Genomic DNA, 20,100 nt, shown 5'->3' on the forward strand with positions numbered 1-20,100 from the left:
CAACCCTTCATGTACTCTATTTCTTCTTATAACTCCTATATCTTTGCTTCCAATAATTTGATTAGTAGGGTGATTCTTTGTCAAATTAATGTTTGGTGTTGGTGTCATTGTCTCAACTATTTCTTCTAGTCTAGGTTTATATCTTGGTTCTTCCATCTATTCCACAACTTGGGTGCCATTCTATAAATCATTTTTAGTTTCATAAAACAATTCAACATTCTCACGATTAGTCTTAGGATTAAATTCTTCATCATAATTATAATCAAGTATTCTCTCTTGAATTCCAAACTTCTCATCTAGTTTCACATTTGTGCTCTCACAATAGTCTTAGTCCTATGATTAAAACATCTATAAGCTATGTTTTTCAATGAATAAAAAAGGAACATACGTTCATCACTTATTTCATAAAAGTTACCAATGTCAAGATCTCTCTTGATATAAAATTTACTTCCAAAAATTTTGAAATGCTTTGTTGATGGTGCATGTCCAAACCATAATTAATAAGGAGTCTTATTCATACATTTTTGATCTTCACTTTGTTCATTGTATACACTACTAGATTAACTACTTCTCTCCAAAATGTTTTTGATACATCATTCTCAAACATCATAGCTTCTACTACTTTTATCATAGACCTATTTCTTCTCCTAGCTATACCATTCTTCTAAGGTGTTTTAGGGGTTGAAAGTTGTCTTTTAATCCCATTTACTTCACAAAAGTTTTTAAATTAATTTGAAGTAAAATTCTCTTCTTCCATCAGATCTTAAATATATAATCTTCAATATAGACTCATTCTCAACTCATTTCTTAAAAACTATAAAATTTTCAAACGCTTCAAACTTTTCTTTAAGAAATACTACCCACATCATCCTAGTAAATTCATCAACAAGAATCATAAAGTACCTTTCACCATAGAATCCTTTTTTCTCTATAGGATCACTCGAGTATATGTAAACAATCTCTAACTTTGATATTGTGGTGAACTTCTTGCTAGGAAAACAATTTTTGTTTTGCTTAGCCATAACACACTCCTTGCAAAAAAAATTAGTATGCTTTACAATTTTAGGCAAATCCCTCACAACAAATGTACTACCTTCTTTCACAATATTATCAAAGGTTATATGAGGAAACATTTTATGTCACAATGAACTATTGTCAACCTTAGCAACCAAACATGTCATCTCTATAGGATTCATCTGAAAAACATTACCTCTATATCTTGTGCCAATACCAATCATCTTACCATTCTTCTCCTTGATATACATGTCTTCTTTGTGAGTTGTAATTGATATCCCTTGTCAACCAGGTGTCCAACACTTAGAAGATTATGTTTTAGTCCATCAACAAAATAAAAATCATGTATTTTAGTTTTACCATCAAGAGTAATAGATCCTATTCCCTTAATGTGACAAGCCACATTGTTACCAACTCTAATAATTTCTCTATCAGAACTATTGAACTCAAAAAACTTGTTTATATCACCAGTCATATTATGTGAAAAACCAATTTCTATGATCCAATCAACTTTATTCTCAACCTATGACACTAGGACTTTCTCTTCTCTAACTTCTTTTTAAAGGATTTTCTTGCTTTATAGCAATATATCCTAACTTATCACCACTTTCAGTATTTTCCTCAGATTCATCATCATTACTTGCATACAAAAGTTCTCTAGGCCTTTGAGAATTGAAATTATTTTTGTACTTCTTTACTCTTTTAGGACATTTAGAAGTAAAATGACCAAACTCATTACAAGTCCAAAATTTAAAGATTTTCTTACCATTTGGTTCTCTCTTCACAAGCATGGCAATTCCTTCTTCTTCACTTAGATCTTACCATAGGTATCAATCTTTCTATCTTCTTTGAATCTTGAGCTACTACTGCTAGCATAATCTCCACTGGTGCTTGCACTCTTTGATAAAAGGGCAAACACTTAATGTGCTAAAGGTAGTTTCCACTCTAGGAAAATCTCCAAACTATTTCAAACTTACTTCTATTGCTTCTAATCTTTTAAGAAGAATCTCTCAGGAAAATTTATTAGTACAAGGTATTACTTGCTCAATCATATGTGTTTTCTACTTGAATGGTGGTGTGAAAGTTTTTAAGATCTTCCATATGATCTCATCCTCATCTTTAGTTCCTTCACGAGCCTTGATTCCTACAACAATTTCTAATATTCTGCCAATATAACTTCTTGGAGATTCATCTTCCATAATTTTAGCTTCTTAAAATAAACATATCCAATTTTGTAATTTGATTCTCTTAGTACACTTATCACCTTCAAAAGTAGATTCCAAAGCTTTCCAAATTTCATGAGATAATGACAAAGATTTTACCTTACTATACTAATTTTTAGGAAGAGTTGACAAAAGTGCTTCTCTTACTATATATATGTACATACATACATATATATATATATATATATATATATATATATATATATATATATATATATATATATATATACATATACATATACATATACCTACATGTATGTATATATGCATATGTATATGTATGTATATAAATATGTATATGTATATATACATATGTATACATATCTATATATACATATGTATATATGTATACATACATATGTATGTATGCATATACATACATGTACATATATATGAATATATGTATACATATCCATATATACATATGTACATATATGTATATATGTATACATATGTATATACATAGATATGTTGAAAAACAAGTAACTAGTTGATCTAAGACAAGAAAATGAAGAGGGTTGATTGGCTAAATCTTGAGTTCGAATTTTAGAAAGGTCATCGTCAAGTCCATTACTACACATGAATGACCTAGGGATGGTAAATGGTTATGTTCAAGTGAGTAACAACTATGTCTGTAGAGGTATACAAATCAATATAACAAGTGAGAATATATGTATTTATTTAGATAAAAACTATAAAAATGAGTCCAACTTTACACAAAATCACATTGTTTATCAACACATTCAGACATCAAAATATTTTATCAAACTCATGAAGAAAACTAAACAAATAGAAATTTCACCGAATAGAAATAACTCACACGTTTTGTCCCATAATAATAATAATTTAGCTTTCTCTCATTATCATTTTTAAATACACTTAGCTATGTACACATATGACAAAATATTTTATAGAACCAATAAATAAACACAACTAAATAGATTTTTTTTTGGCTATTCCACTAATAGCTCCCTTGTCCCATCCCACAAAGCATATTTGATTTATTTCTTCCAAACTCACTTGTCTATCCCCACAATAATGTTGGTTTATTTCTCTCTCAAAATCAATTTATTATTTATTTATTTGTTATTAAACACCTTTATTTCAAGGAAACAAGCATAAAGACAAGAAGAAGTTAGTAAGTCAAAATCCAAAGATTGCAAGTATATTTTTCATAGACTAGAGAAGAACTGGAAGTTGAGCCCTAAATTGACACCTAAGAACAAGACACATGAGATGCATTTAAGTAAGGCCACTCCAAAAGGGACCTTAAAAAGGTTGATGCCATTAAAACCGGAGCTCCATGATATGACTAAAAATTTGGTTTTCAGCCCCTCCCATGGGACGAGAGGACTAACCCTAGAAATTGACTCCTATAAGTGTTGACTTGTGCTACAGAATTGGTTGTATTTTGGTATCACTTGACGTCAAACATTAAAAATAGGCATGGTTGAACAAACCAACAAAACATAACTTGGAAATAAAAATAATTGCTGGCCAATAAAATAAAAATTACCAAATTCCCTTGCCCAAAATATTAATAATAATTGGCTCGCCCTTATAAAAACACAAGTAAATTTTTTGTCTTGGCTAAATAAGAAATTCGCTAAATTGAAATAAAATTGTTTTGGCAGGAATAGAAATATAAAATTGGGTTGCCTTTTCCCATATCGTCAACTCTGTTTCATTTTAAAATAATAAAGAAATAATAATAATAAAAGAAATTATAATAAAGAAAATAATAAAAGAAATAACAATAATAAAGGCAACCAACCAAAAAGAGCACCTTCTGACTCGCCAACAATTGCGCTCGGACGGCGGACAGGCAGCTGTCGGTGTGCGCTGTTTTTACAGTGCACGTTTACCGGCGGCCACAGGTCAGCGACCACATGGCTTGTTTAGAATTTGATCCATCCGATCGATGGTAAAATTCCGTTATTAAGCAAATCCACCATTACTGCCGGTGATTGTGATTTATGACCTCAGCGGGCAATCAAAAATGAATTTTTGATATGCGGTGGAAATCACAAGGTGGAATTTGTTGGGTATAAAACTGAAAATGGAAAAATGCGGTTCTGTAAATACGCACAAAGTTGAAATTCGATACGGAGACTGTATATGGAATGTAGTACTGTGATGAATACAGGGGGAAGAATCCAGCGAGTTGTAGGCGAGGGTTTATTTATTTATTTGTTTATTGTGGGTTTTCAGACCTTTTGTTTTTGAGGAGGGATGAATTGAATTGAAATGAATTGGACTAAATTGGAAGTGATTAGAGTTGAGCAGAGAGAGAGAGAAATTAGTGTTTGTGCTGCGCGTTCTTGTGGGTAGATTTTGTTCACAAAGCTCGAGGCCTTATTTTTAGGTCGCTATATTTAGAGACTGTGATCTTCATAGGAAAGCTTTGGTCTTGTTTTCTCCGCGAGTTATGTAGGCCCTTTTTACGTTGATTTTGTTAGAAAAATGGGGAGTGCGGAGTAAACCCTCTGAAAGATCGTTGAAATTGGAGGGATCTGAGGAAAATGGCTGGGTTTGAGAGAAAATATGTGAGGTAGAATTGCGGAGGTTTGTCTTTCTGGGAGCTGCCCAGAGTGGGGCAGGAATAATTGGTAATGGTGTTAGATTTGGAGGTGGAATTCATTGTGTTTGTGGCGGAATGCGGAGGATTTGAGGTGTGGAATGGGGTTTGGAGTTGCACGAAGGTTAAGCCGACGACCTTGAAAATATCATAAAAAGGTCTGTCTTAGACATGGAGGTGGTAAAATTTTGGTCATGTGCTGCCGATTTTGAGGCGATTACTCAGTTTGGGTGTCAAATTTGTGCAATTTGAGGCCACGGGATATGTTGTGAAAGTGTATCGAATTTGGAGTTGAAATATGGCGTTTTGAGGCTGAATGCCTTGGATTTGAGGTAAGAAAATGAATCTGTCTGGAGGAGCTATGGTGTTTTCAGCATCGGATTGGGTAAATTTGAGATCTCGTTTGTGTTAGTGATATTCTCTTTTACTGTTGTGGGGAAATTAGGGTATTATGGCCACCTTGTGCTGTTTCAATACTTCGAAGAATTTGCAGTCCGACTTTAACGAGGTCTCCGTGGAGCTCTTGAGAGTAATATTGCAGAATCAAGAATTTCTAACACTTCTCTGTTTTATGATTTTATCCGGAGGCACTGCTTCTAATCCAATTTGGTGTCAGTTTTGGATTCTTTCGGAATTCAAAATAAGGAAAATTAGGGGTTCGTAGGTTTATCTTTAGTAAAGCCGCCGGGCAATCAGTTTTTCCCCCACCTATTTACAATCATCTCCGTGGATTCTGGGAGTGCTGTGAGCCCATGCTCTTTTAAACGTGGTCGAGAGAAAAATGATGGATGGCTCTGTCGATGAGGAGAGCGATCAATTCTTTGAGACATTAGAAGAAATGACATCATTCTCTGACTCTGGATCAGACAATGCTGAAAATGAGACCTCCGTCTGCCGAAATGGAGACTTTAAAGCAAAGTATGAGATTTGGAAGAGAGAGCCCATCAGTATTCAGGAGAGGAGGCAGATGTTTCTCAGAGATATGGGGTTTATTAAAGTAAATAATTCCACTTCTTCGGAGCCAGATGCGGATTCTAACCAATGCCTTGGAATCGAAAGATTGAGAGAAAACAGTGGGGCTGTGCTGAGAAGTAGTTCAGAATCAGACCCCCAGGGCAAACCTCCCATTTACACCAGCCAAGATACTGCTATATTGCAGCAGAGATATCGTTTTTCAACATCCAGTGGCTCAAGTGATGGTACTGCAGATACGGGAGAGATTGGAGATGTCGCCTTCTCTCCCGAGGATAGCAGTGGGGAATTCATCTGCAAAATTAAGAACTTAGACAGTGGGAAGGAGTTCATTGTAGATGAGGTTAGGGAGGATGGCATGTGGAACAAGCTGAGAGAAGTGGGAACAGATAGACATCTAACTCTGGAGGAGTTTGAAAGGTCTGTGGGGTTCTCTCCGTTTGTGCAAGAAGTCATGCGTAGGGCAAGAGAAGTGACACAGACAGAGAACAGAGAAGCAAACGTAAATCATTCTTCCAGAAAACTAGTGAGGAATTGGATGAAAGCCTTAAGCTTTGCTGCTCATTCAGTGTCATGGCGTAAAGGCAATCGACTTATGTATGATTTTGACAAAAGTAGTAGGGAAAGATCTGGGACATTTGCTGATGTTTCTTGGGACAGGCCTCTGAGGACTAAAGTGCGTCACAGTAGGAAGCAGTGCAAAGAATTTAGCGCTCTTTACATGGGCCAAGAGATTCAAGCCCATGAAGGCTCTATCTGGACAATGAAGTTCAGTTTCGATGGGCGTTATCTTGCTAGTGCGGGTCAGGACTGTGTGATTCAAATAAGGGAAGTGATTGAATCGAAGAGAAAAGTTGGGGCTGATGCACCCGATGTTGATGGGACCAATGCTTACCTTACTGTCAACGGTTCACCAGAGGTATTTCCCTTGAGCATCAAAGCCCATGCAAATAATACTAAAGGGCTGAAGATTAAATGCAGCAAAAGGAGTTCAAAGTCAGATTGTATTATGCTACCTGAGAGAGTTTTCAAGATATCAGAAAAGCCGCTGTGTTCTTTTCACGGACACCTTGATGGTGTCTTGGATCTTTCATGGTCACCTTCACAGGTCAGTTTGGATTAATTCGCAGCCTACATTACTTTTCAGAGTCCATGTTGCAATGTTCGATGGAACAACACTTTGTGGATGACTGTCTTCTTATACGTGTTTATTGGTTGTGTAGTGAGACTTTGAGTCCTGAAAAGATAATTGCAATGGAAACTTCTAACAGCCTAAACTTATCACGAGTAGACCTGCGTGCAATATTGAATGGTTTATAGTATTAATATTTAAGATTCTTGCCCTTTGTTTCTGTTTGGACCGATTGTTGTACTTTGAGAATTGAGACTAATTTCTTCCAAGTGGGCTTTACCTTCACTATCCATAATGAGGCCTTCTCCTGCAATACCTGAGTTATCCTTCGGGGCACTGTCAAAATTCAATTTTAATCTGCCTTCTTGGTATGGGATATATTTGGCGAATGCTCTATTGACTCTTCTACCATGGATCCATTTATTAAGGAATTAATGATGTGGATTCATGCAACTTGGTTAGGAATAACAGTAATAATCTCACTTTCAATTGGCATTGATATTCCCACAATTTGAATGTCTATTCTATCATTTGCATTGGATTGAAGACTTATACTATTGAATGCTTGCCAAAGAGGTTAGGGCATTTTAGTAACTTAGTGTTTCTCAGGCTTTTCTGGAGAGGATTTTACCTTACATGTTTGTGTGCTTTTGTTTCAGTATTTGCTGCTCTCGTCATCAATGGACCAAACAGTACGATTATGGAACCTAGAACATCAGAGTTGTCTAAAAATATTTTCTCATAGTGATTATGGTAAGAATAAAATCCATGAGCCTAATTCATCAGATATCCTTTCTGTGAGGCTTTTATTAGGAAGTTACTTGTACAATAGGGGTTGAATTATGGTTTTCTTTATATCATTTAGGCCATTGGAATGAAGATTTGTGATTATTCATTTTATACTATTTCTGAGATTATTTGTAATGTCTTTATAATTTCTCACAATCTTCATTAGTATGAATGCACTATTCATGTACCTGTTGATTATTTTCCATCCTTTATTCCCTTGTCTTATATGGTTGTGATATGTGAGGCAGTGACATGTATTCAGTTCAATCCGGTCGATGATAGATACTTTATCAGTGGTTCATTGGATGGCAAAGTACGAATTTGGAGTATTCCTGATCGTCGAGTTGTTGATTGGAATGATATTCGTGAGGTGGTCAGTGCAGCATGCTACACTCCCGATGGACAGGTTTGGTGTATATCTATGGCTTTTTTAGATTGAGTTATAGCTCCTGCGAACTAGATGACCATGTCAATGATAATTGAATACTTCTCAACAGTTTTTAGTTTCTAACTGTTTTGTTTCTGTACATGCAGGGAGGACTAGTGGGTTCAATCACAGGAAGATGCTACTTCTATAATGCATCAGGTGTGGTATTTTGTAAAAGAATACTTGTTTTTAATACCTACAATCTGTTAAAAATAGGTTGTCATTTTACTTTCACCATCCATTTTTTTTTGAACTAAATTTTGAGCTGCCATTTTCCTTTTATCATCTACTTGTAAGAGAATCAAATGAAATTGTGTAGATGTATATAAGGAGATGAAATGACATTGAAGCTTTATTATAATCATATATTTATTTGGCCTCCGCTGCTAGTTAGTATCCTTTATAACTCCTTGTAATTCCTATAGCAACTCCAGAATAAAGGATATTTTCTAATGTGCAGTGATAGGGAGAACATAATTTTTGTTTGATTCTCATTCGATTTTCAATATTTCCTTTGTAGACAAAGCTTCTTAAGTTTGTGTGTGCTTATATCTTATAAGTTTGGAGGATAGCTATTTATTGATGACATATCGTACTTGGCATTAGTTTTCTTTTATTTTAAATAGCACGAGGACTAGTTTGGATGAATATGATGTAGTCGGTCCTTAGATTTGTAGTTTGTCAATAATAAATATGCATTGCATCAATGGCTAAGGATCAAAGTTAGGAGTTGAAATATAGCTAGTTGCTGACCGAGAATCACTAAAAGAGGGAGAAGGGGTGAGGAGAGGGAGAGGAAGTGGCACAAGACTTGAAGAGAAGGGATAAGAAAATCATTACAACACTCCTGTATGGTATTATTTATGTTTATTATTTCTTTTATGTTTATTGTTTTTATAATTTATGTTTTTTTTCCTTTAATGTTAATTATCTATATAAATTATTCTTGGCTTGTAAGGGTGATATTGCTATCAGGATTTAATTGTGTAGTTTTAGTCAAACTCATTGACTCATGTTTCATGAGCAGTGATTCACAAGAATCCATTTCTCATGACAATAAATGGAACACTTAGCACTCATTGGATCTAGGTGATGCTCATAGAGGTGAAGCATTGGGACTTCCTAGGAGGTCACCCATCCCAGTATTACTCCAGCTCGAGTGCGCTTAATTACGGAGTTTCCTCCATAGTTCAACCCACTTTGCTTGCAACCCCATTTGCAAAACCTTCACCAAGTGTTGTGCCTTATGAACCATTCATTAGAAAGCCCCGTAAGCTCATCAATTGATAAGTAGGAGATATTTTTTGACAAGGATTCAAATTGTGATATTGCTATCAGGATTTAAGAGTGCAGTTTGAGTCAAACTCATTGACTCATGTTTCATGAGTAGTGATTCACATGAATCCATTTCTCATGACAATAAATGGAACACTTAGCACTCATTGGATTTAGGTGATGCTCACAGAGGTGAAGCGCTGGGACTTCCTAGGAGGTCACCCATCTCAGTACTACTCCAGCTCGAGCGAGCTTAACGATGGAGTTTCCTCCATAGTTAAACCCACTTTGCTTGCAACCCCATTTGCAAAACCTTCACCAAGTGTTGTGCCTTATGAACCATTTCATTAGAAAGCCCCGTAAGCTCATCAATTGATAAGTAGGAGATATTTTTCCACAACAAGTCAAATTATGATATTGCTATCAGGATTTAAGAGTGCAGTTTGAGTCAAACTCATTGACTCATATTTCACGTGTAGTGATTCACAAGAATCCATCTCTCATGACAATAAATGGAACACTTAGCACTCATTGGATCTAGGTAATGCTCACAAAGGTGAAGCACCGGAACTTCCTGGGAGGTCACTTATCCCAGTACTACTCCAGCTCGAGTGCGCTTAACTATGGAGTTTCCTCCATAGTTAAACCCACTTTGCTTGCAACCCCATTTGCAAAACCTTCACCAAGTACTGTGCCTTATGAACCATTCATTAGAAAGCCCCATAAGCTCATCAATTGATAAGTAGGAGATATTATTCCACAACAAGTCAAATTGTGATATTGCTATTAGGATTTAAGAGTGCAGTTTGAGTCAAACTCATTGACTCATGTTTCATGAGTAGTGATTCAGAAGAATCCATCTCTCATGACAGTAAATGGAACACTTAGCACTCATTGGATCTAGGTGATGCTCACCGAGGTGAAGCACCGGGACTTCCCGGGGAGGTTGCCCATCCTAGTACTACTCCAGCTTGAGCGTACTTGTTTACGGAATTTCCTCCATAGTTAAACCCACTCTGCATGCAACCCCGTTTGCAAAACTTCATTGAGTGTTGTGCCTTATGAACCATTCATTAGAAAGCCCCTTAAGTTCATCAATTGATAAGTAGGATATATTTTTCCACCACAAGTCAAATTGTGGTATTGCTATCAGGATTTAACTGTTTAGTGTGAGTCAAACTCATTGACTCATGTTTCATGAATAGTGATTTAGGTTTATTTATGCCTCCTAACTTGTAAATTTCTATATAGTTTTGCTTTTCAAATTGTTTGCTTATGGTTTGTTTATTCATATAATACATATTGATATATCTCTGTTCCTTTTCATCTTTTTGGTTTTATATTATTTTGGTGTTAATGTGATTACTTTGTTTATCTTTGACCATTGCCTTTAGTCTTGTGCCACTTCCTGTTTCTCCCCATCCTTTCTCACTCTTTTTAGTGAGTCTTGGTCTGCTACTAATTATTTTTCAACTCCTTGAAAAAAAATCTCTCCATCCTAAGGATGGTTCACATAGTATGCAGAAATACATTCTGTTGATGTTGAAACATTCTGTTCACTATCAAATCCAGAAATACAATACAGCTAGAAGCAAGCATAGATCTTTGCATAGCTGTTTTGTCAATCCCTGTGTAGTTCAATTTTTTGAAGATTGTATAGGGTTACTGTGCACATACGTGGCAGTTTTCAAGCTAAACAGCTTGTTTATTTCTGCAATTAATAACTTTATCCTCTTGTGTTTGCTAAGTATTAATTGGTCTTGTAGGCAATGTAAAGTAATAATTTTCTCATTCCTAGTTGTCTATCCAGTGAAATAGGGTAAACAGAAAAGGCAAGGAATTTAGAAATTGGCGTGGCCTCGCATTACAGGAAATGCAATCCAACAATTTTCCTTTGGTAGCTGTCTGTTACATTAGATGAAGTAGCAGAGAAGGCAAGTAACATTAAAGTGACATAGCATGACATAAAATTCCAACAGTATGTGAAAGAGGCAAAAACATTGTGCCTAAATGATGCAACTCTGCCATAAGAAAGGCAGAAATTATGAATGTCTAATACTGCTTATATGCAATGTCCATTGTCATGAAATCTTACTTTGTCAAATTGAGTGACATGTTATTGAATGTTTTGGGATTCCTGTTAATATATCTACTCTATACTGTCAAAAATTAGGAGACGATGAAATTTATTAGAAAACCATAAAATAACAATGCTTAGGAAGCAACCGCATGGAGGATGGTTCAGAAACCTTTTTCATGGAGCTGGGGGTCTCATGCAACTAACATGTGCTTACTAAAGGATAAATTGGAACCTTGTACAAAAATAGGAACCTCTGTTAGATGTTAGAGTATTAGGGAGTGCCTTTAGGATGGGACTGGAAATTTTCCCCACCAGCTTAGAAGATTTCTCTGCCACATGTCATTCATGTATAGCTTTTAGATTCCAGCCAATAAAGTTAGGGATGGTTCTCAGAGGGAAATTATTTTAGCATCCTTGAAAATTTGTTTTAGCTTCTAAAATGATTGGCTAATTGTTTAAGTATTGATGTTGCTAAAAGAATAATTTATGAGACCACCAGTTTCCTAAATGTTTGGAGCGTAAATTTTAAAGCTTCCTCATTGCTACAAAATCAATGGGCCCACATGCTTGTGAAAGCTCTTCCAAGTCTCAGCAGCATTTGCTGAAATATTTTAGGAAATTCCACTTTCAAGGACCACAACCTAAAAGAGCCAAATCTAAGTTTATTGTGAAATTATTATAGTATCAAGCTGATTAAAGGAAAGTTTCAAGTAAATCATCGCAACACTTTCAGGGAACTTTTCCATGAGCTCATTGTAAATGCAATGGGAGTGATTGCAATTGATCTAGGTTCTGCAATCTCTTATACTCAAAGTTCTAACACTTCCTATTCTGATCAGATTGAACTATCGTATGCTGTTCATAGTTCAAAGTTGAAGAGTTGGATGCACATAAGTATTCGTTTCTGAGTTTTCGAGGGCTGGATAAGGTTGAAGAAAATAAATCTTTTGTCAGAATTAATGTGCTGCAAATATCGAACTCTTGTGATGTAAAGCCTGGTTTATGTGGGGTTGAAGAAGGGGAATAGAGTTGATAAACATGATAAAAAGCAATATTGAATATGAAAACAACAATCATGAGTACTTTTGGTAGTTGATAATGACATTGAATGGTGAAAATTCAGTTCCTTCTGCAAGGGGACAGTTCAGGTTGGTTGGGGATTATAGTTTCGAAATATTCTTTATTTATTTCTCAGAACTGGGAAAAAATGATTATTCTAGGGGACTTTTTGTAGCAGACAGAAATAAACTCAAATACCATAAGTTAGAAAATTTCAAGCAGAATATTATTAGTCAAAAAGCCTTCCAAACATGATTGTGAGTGATGAATGAGAAAAATGCTTTCCTCCTTTGTTGTGTTCTTCAAAATTTGATTTCAAATTTTGTTTTTCTTTAGTTTTCCAAGAAATTGTCATATCCATATACAGCTTCTGGATTAGATCTAGAGTGTAACTGAGGAATAACATATTTATATTGCATCAAGGAAGATCCGTAACTGGGAAGGGAAAGGATATAACTTGTAACATAGGGTATATCTCTTTATATGTGGTATACTACTATTTATTTGGTAGGTGAACCGGTACAGTTTGTTAAGTGTTTTTTTTTGGCACTTCTAATGCTATTTTTTAATATTGGAAATAGAAGAAACAACTAATTGATATCAAGTCTTTTATTTAAGAGTCACATCAGGTAGATGCATTTTCACAGTGCCAATCAAATCAACTTCTAGTTGGAAGTCAATATTGTACTTTTATAGGAGTGATCCATTGTATAAAACAAACAATTATGCCGAAAATTTTCTTGGGTCCCTTATATTTTTTTTCTAGAAGTTAGATATTATTTCATTTTAATTTCCATGCATGCCAACTTTAGTTTCTCTTATAGTTGGTTATTGGGTACTTGTTTCCATGACTCTTTTTTAAATCTTATATTATTTATTTTGGAGAAGAGTTTCATTTCATGCTGGTGTAATAAGTTTGTGAGTAGTGTATTCAACAATCCCAAATATATGCAAGTCATATTTCTATTGATTCACTGCTGTTTTGACTTTCTTTCAATTGGGTTTTTACTTGTTATTTTGGTTTTGATAAAAGATCTAATGCATCAATATGTAGGATTTGCATGTTTTAATACATGATGACCATGGTTTGTAATGAGTTATCATTCAGCAATCCACTCCTTTGGTAACAATACATTTGAGTACCGAATTCTTTTTCTACTTTTCTTGCATTTTGCTTTTGAAAAAAACTATTTACATAGAGAATGCATGTACAACAATTAATGTCAATGATGTCTGTAAGTTATTTTTTCATTTAGTTGATAGAATTATTTATTTGACCTCTTCACGTAATATGCTTCAATACATGATGGCTTGTGGTGCAGGAGCACCTTGGGGAAAGGCAAAACCCTAACACAAATTTGGCTTGTAAATGGTCTAGCCAACCAATTGATGAATAAGGACTAAAGATAAAGTCCCATGAGATATTTAGGAGGTGTGGTTAAGTAGGAGTTAGGATTGAGTCACGTTTCAAGCATTTAGGTCATATTAAGCCTAGAAATGCTCAAAATTGCTCTAAAGGGCAAAATATGGCAAAATGCCTAAATTGGGGCAAGAAGTGTTTAGGAAAGGCCCTTAGATGTTTTAGGTTCATTTTATGATGGTTGAAATCAAACTGGATCAGTTTGGAAGACCAAGAAGCCATATTGCAAAAAGTTGTCAAAATTGCAATGGCAATTTTTGCACTTTTCTAGGAAAAGGCAAGAAGGGAATTGGTAACTCGACCCAAGAAGGGTCTGGGTAGTTATAGGAAGTCTATGTAAGCCCCATCCAACTCATTGTGAGGGGTTGGTCATGTAGTTGTACGGACAGTTCATGTGAGAAGGAGGATTTACTGACAGAAAATGTGGTTTTGGAGGCTTGACTCAAGAAACTTGATTGATTTGATTGCTGTTTTGAATGGATTAGAAGCTTGTGGTCATGCCATAACCATTTACATTCTTGTTTTGATCACTAGTTGTCATTTAGTTAGGTTTTGAAAATATTTAGTTTCTTCATTCCTGCTGTTCAGTTTTGACAGGGCTTCAATAAAATGGCTAGAACTTGAGTTCCCATGGTTGAAAACCTATGGCATTTGGGAATCAAGTAATGGCCTTTGTACATTCTGTAAACAACAATTTTGGAGGTTGTGGCAGTCAGTTATCTATTTTTGCAAGCGAGCCCTAGGCAAGCAAGTGAAAGCTTGGCAAGGCGCAGTGGTGCTTGCAAGGAAGTTCTAGATGGAACAGTGGATTGGCATGTGCCAATCTTGGTTGGGCAATGGTAGAGTAGTATGTCTAGTGTTTTCTGAAAATGTACTGTACGGACACCATGGAGACCTAAGACCTAGAAAATCCTTGAGCCTAGGTCAATTGGAAACAAAGTCTAGAAGGCATCAATAGGCCTTGTTAAGAGATTTTACAAGGTATTGAAGGTTCCTTGTTTCTTGGAGGGCTAATAGGGGCTCATAGGGCTACAAGGGCAAACAAAACAATATTGGATTGTGGGTGTGTGAGACTTATCAAAATGATGCAGAATGGCTTGGCTAGCCTAGGTCAATTGGAAACAAAGTCTAGAAGGCATCAATAGGCCTTGTTAAGAGATTTTACAAGGTATTGAAGGTTCCTTGTTTCTAGGAGGGCTAATAGGGGCTCTTAGGGCTACAAGGGCAAACAAAACAATATTGGATTGTGGGTGTGTGAGACGTATCAAAATGATTCAGAATGGCTTGGAATGAGCCAAGAACCTCATAAGGGAGGTTTAAACTTGATTTTGCTTTGCTCATAGCTTTTGGTGGACTTTTGGCTTGATAGGCCAAGAAGTGCATAGTTTGGAACTTTGGAGTTAGAGGATTGGAAACTGAATTGATTGGTGAGTTTCTTGGTGGAAGGGGATTAGGAGAGAGTCCTCTAGGTTAGGGTTAGAGAAGAGACCCTAAGAAGGCTAAGAAGTAGCCTTGGTAGAGCAAAAAGGCTCTAAGTGAAGAAGATCCCCATCACCATGGTTTGTGATAAGTAATTATTCAGCAATTGAACTCCTTTGGTAACAATTCATTTGATTACTGAATTCTTTTTCTACTTTTCTAACATTTGTTTTCGAAAAAAAATTATTTACATAAAGAATGCATGCACAACAATTAATGTCAATGATGTCTGTAAAGTATTTTTTCATTTAGACTTTTAGTTGATAGAATTAGTTATTTGATCTCTCCGAAATTTGAGGGTTTTTCCCCATAGGAAAAGCATCATTTCATGTAATTTTTGTTTGGATACAATCTAATATACATTTATGCAAGGGAATGCACATTTTAATTTTAAACAAAATTGAAGTTTTAAGCAAACCCTATATTATGTTTCCTACAAATTTATGTTTTTTTCAACCCATAAAACATTATCTATCAGTCTTTGCATGGATGCTTGTAAACTGGTCGAGGGCCCAAGTATGCTTATGTTTGTTTTACCATAAAATTATTGTACTTCAACTTTATCAAGTTATTAAAAATGGAAGCTTGAATTTTGGACCAGGAAACAAGCTGCAACTTGAAACTCAAGTGGGTGTTGATAGTAAAAAGGGGGCATATAGTAAGAAGAAGAAATCTACTGGGAAGAAGGTTACTGGTTTTCAGGTACCAAAAAGTTTACATATGCAACACAAAATTATGGGAACATATATAGTTAATCGCCAAATGACTCTTTATTTGATGATTATTTTTTTGTTAGTTATTCATAACCTAATATGTTTGTTTCTAATCCTTCAGTTTGCACCTGGAGATTCACGGAAAGTATTGATAACTTCAGCAGATTCACAGATTCGAGTTTTTGATGGTGTTGAGCTTATTTGCAAATATAAAGGTATTTTGTAACTTTTTCCTGAAAAAATCACAAATGTTGTTGCGTACTAGATGAATATGTAGCTGGGCAAATTTAGTGATAATAGTGTAACTATATTTCATGTCTTCAAGGATATCTGAGAAATTTGAGATTGAAGGATTAGAAGCCAGCACATTACTGACAGCATAGTGGAACTGCAACCATGTCGGGCTCTATGAAATCCTCAATTGAATTTAGTATGCATGAAAATTTGTAGAAATGGAAGAGTAAAGCATAATATGTCTAGCACTGCAACTTCAATTTATGCTTCATGTCATATACCAATAATGCAGTTAGGTGTTGATCCAAGGCATATGTGCTTTTGATTCCACTTGGTTTTAATTTGAATACACTTCACTCATAATCTACTTTTTAAATTTTTTTTCCAAATTTCAAAATAAGTGAATATCGATTGACCATGCTATGAGTTTGATCAGGCTTGCCTGTACACACAATTTACAAACTAGTTCCCCAACTATTATTTTAAGATTGATCTATCTAGTAAAAGTGACATGATCAAGTTATTAGTGCTACGTATTGATTTTGCTTTAGATACCTCAACCCTCTTCAAATCTGGAATTCTTTTCTCCCCCATGAAACATTATTTTTTATCCTTCTCTTATTGGTATCTGATTTGAAACTTATCTTGCAGGTTTTCGGAACACTTGCAGTCAAATTTCTGCATCATTCACTGCAAATGGGAAGTATGTTGTTTGTGCAAGTGAGGATTCACATGTTTATATTTGGAACTATGAGGCTCATTGTGGCTCAACTGCAAAGAGCATAAAGACTTATCGTTCATATGAACATTTTCCATCTCAAAGTGTCTCAGTTGCAGTTCCTTGGTCTGGTATTAAGCATGGAGGCTCAGAATTGAATTCATCTGGATGGAGGGACACTCAGTTGTCATTGCATAGATCTGAGCATACCGAGAGGCTTAATGGCTTTCTTTCAAGAGTAACTGGCACAAAAGAGGATCTGGAGACTGCTTTGCATTATGTTTTTCAGGGGTCGAATCTGTCTAACTCGGGAACTTTGGGAGACAGCAACAGACTAGATGGCCTTTCTAGAGTTTCAGCTCATTTGTCAAACTCATATGAGCCAAGACTTATGGGATTTCCTGCTTCTGATAGGATCACAGATCATGGGTTTTTCTCTGATAGCTTGTCTAAAGGCTCTGCAACATGGCCTGAGGAAAAGCTTTCTCAGCTGGCCAAACAATCCCTGTCGAGTATAGCTTCTTCTAACTATGATATTCTGAATACAGCTGTTTCTGATACTATTCAAAACCAGACTAGAGTTGCTGGAGCTGCTGCATGGGGACTTGTTATTGTCACCGCAGGTCGTGGGGGCGAAATTAGATCGTTCCAGAATTATGGCTTGCCTGTTTGTCTTTGACAAGCATGTTATTCAGAAGAAAATCTGCCTGATCTAAGTGAAAATTCAAGGAATTTTTACAGAATTAAATTGTAATTCAAGTTTAAAGCATTAATATGCATCTTCTTGTTGCTATTAATATCTCAAATTAGGTTAAACCTTTTTGCGGTACACCAAGGCAGTTGTCTAAGTGAAGGTATTCTAATGGCTTTAAGGGTTCCTGCAAAGATAATTGCACAAGAGAGCGGAGTTGATAAAATCTGACTCTAATGGAGGAAACTCATGTACTGGAAAATGATTTTCCCTAATAGCCACTAAGATAATGTGAAAACTGCAACAAAAATTGTTCGCAGGCAATGATTTCTACTTGCATGTGGTGTTTAGAGGGTGTCAGCAGTTCAATGTGATATAGTAAATTTAGTTATTGGGCAGGATTCGATTGGCAAAAGGTTCGAGACCTTTTGTCAAACAGAACCCATTGCAAAAATATTTTTAGTACAGGTATGCATCTAAGAAACACCAGTGTTTCTGGTAAACTAGCCACAGTATTAAACAAGCATCCCCTTGGAATTGTTTTCAAGCACAGTTTTTTCCAGGTGGAAGTACTGATTTATAAATGAACGTTGTTTATATATTATGCGTTCCTGTGATATAGAATTGAGTTTTTGACTTGGCATTCATGCTTTTTCTTAATTGGAAGCTATCCATATGAGCAAATAGTTTCAATGTTCTTGCTCTTGTATGTACCTCCTAAGCACATCTTTGTAAACGCAATTGCTGTTGTCGAGAAAGCTTTTTGGATTTTGGAAAGCAGTGATTTGGCTACTTCCGGTGTAATTTGATATCATGAAATTGTGAGTAATTGTGTATACTTCCTACAGTTTTAAGTTTGCTGTGTTAAAGAGTTTTGAGGAAGACAATGGTTAAACTACAATTTCTATCTCTAGAATGAACCATTGTCAGCTATTGTTTTGCTGGGAAATGTAACTAAAAAGCATATCTTACCAAGGGGACACTTCTTTTAAAAATAGTCCCTTTATATATCATGAGAAATAGTTTGCTCGATACCTACAGGTTTTTCAGTGCAAGGCGTAAAATAATTGATTATAATTAATTGTTACAGTACTCATACATCTATGACAGAGGAGAATTATGGAGTAATAATGGTCAAGCATACTTTTCCTCAGCCTTGAAGAGGGCCTTAAGGAAGTCATAGGATGAAAAAATACAGATATAATGTTTTGAGATTATTAAATATCATAAACCCTAGAACAACAAGAGTTTGAATTCAAGGCACTGAAAGTTAACTCTCTATTCCCAGTTTTTGTTATGTATAGTTGATATGGCACTTTTGTTGACCTGTTTGAATGAGGGCATTGAGGATCATCACTCCGGTTTGGTAGCACTCTCATATTTTGTGCTGACAGATGGTCATTACTTTGGGATCAAAACTAACAACATTAACCAGTGGTAAACCCCTTGATGACAGTGGGAATCTTGGAAGAAAACCGGTGTCAATTGTCCTTTTGACATTGAAGGTGTATTAGAATAGGGATATGAGTTTTAATTTAGCATGGAGATAGCATTGTGGATTCCTTGAAAGAATGCTGTTACTCGTCCTTGTGATTATTAACAGCAATCTGGGATGTCGAAGGATGAAATTAATGGTGTATGATTGTTCAATGAGACTACTGGATTACCTCTCTTTATAAAAATCTGGAAACCTGTTGGAGCATAGTGGGAAATAATTCTTCACCACTCTTGTAATGGTTTACAAATGGAGGCAAATCAAGTCACACTTTTAAAGAATTGCATGCTGAAGCCTAACATACACATGAACGAGATTTATGATATTTTTTAAAGTGTCTGTGCCATTTCCCCGTGGCATTAAGGAAAGGATAAACTCATGATTAACAAGATGCACACCTTGAGATAATTGGTAAGTAATGTCTTTCTGCTGTTTTAATAATTTCTTTGGTTTTTATCTTAAATCAAATATCCTAGTTTTAAAGAGAATCTATATATTAGGAAGACTATTATATAAAGGGTAGATCATTTAAATTCTTACAAGATTACTTGAAAGGTTGGGTTTGTTGAAATTTTTAAGAAGGTTGTATTATATGGAGAGATTTTTAGCAGATCCTTGAAATTCTTATAAAATTACTTGACAGATTGGGTTGATGGAAAAGTTTAGGATGTCTTTATTATATAAGTAAAGGGTTTTAGTAGACACTTGAAATTCTTATAATATTACTTGACAGAGTGGGTTGATGGAAATTTTTAGGAAGGCTGTATTATATGGAGAGATTTATTGTAGATCCTTGAAATT

The 20,100-nt window shown here is 35.4% G+C and overlaps 1 protein-coding gene across 1 annotated transcript; it reads left to right on the forward strand.

Annotated features, from left to right (window-relative positions):
* The first annotated feature begins 4,316 nt into the window (after nucleotides 1-4,316).
* LOC149531890 (uncharacterized) lies at nucleotides 4,317-18,405 on the forward strand. Its single transcript, XM_089811477.1, has 7 exons — nucleotides 4,317-6,895; nucleotides 7,579-7,672; nucleotides 7,957-8,114; nucleotides 8,243-8,294; nucleotides 16,050-16,150; nucleotides 16,283-16,376; nucleotides 17,047-18,405. Exons 1-7 carry the CDS (start codon nucleotides 5,597-5,599, stop codon nucleotides 17,790-17,792), a joined length of 2,544 nt encoding a protein of 847 aa, XP_089667603.1. The 5' UTR covers nucleotides 4,317-5,596; the 3' UTR covers nucleotides 17,793-18,405.
* Nucleotides 18,406-20,100: the final 1,695 nt, after the last annotated feature.

The sequence above is a fragment of the Cupressus sempervirens genome, chromosome 11 (assembly GCF_028749045.1).
Source record: "Cupressus sempervirens isolate cs-2001-9-10 chromosome 11, ASM2874904v1, whole genome shotgun sequence".
Taxonomy (NCBI): domain Eukaryota; kingdom Viridiplantae; phylum Streptophyta; class Pinopsida; order Cupressales; family Cupressaceae; genus Cupressus; species Cupressus sempervirens.

Excerpts from the sequence above, each read along its gene's own strand:
- LOC149531890 (XM_089811477.1), top strand. The coding sequence starts at position 5,597 with ATGATGGATGGCTCTGTCGATGAGGAGAGCGATCAATTCTTTGAGACA. Across the intron at positions 8,295-16,049 it reads CTACTTCTATAATGCATCAG|GAAACAAGCTGCAACTTGAA; the intron begins GTGTGGTATTTT and ends ATTTTGGACCAG. Across the intron at positions 16,377-17,046 it reads GCTTATTTGCAAATATAAAG|GTTTTCGGAACACTTGCAGT; the intron begins GTATTTTGTAAC and ends CTTATCTTGCAG.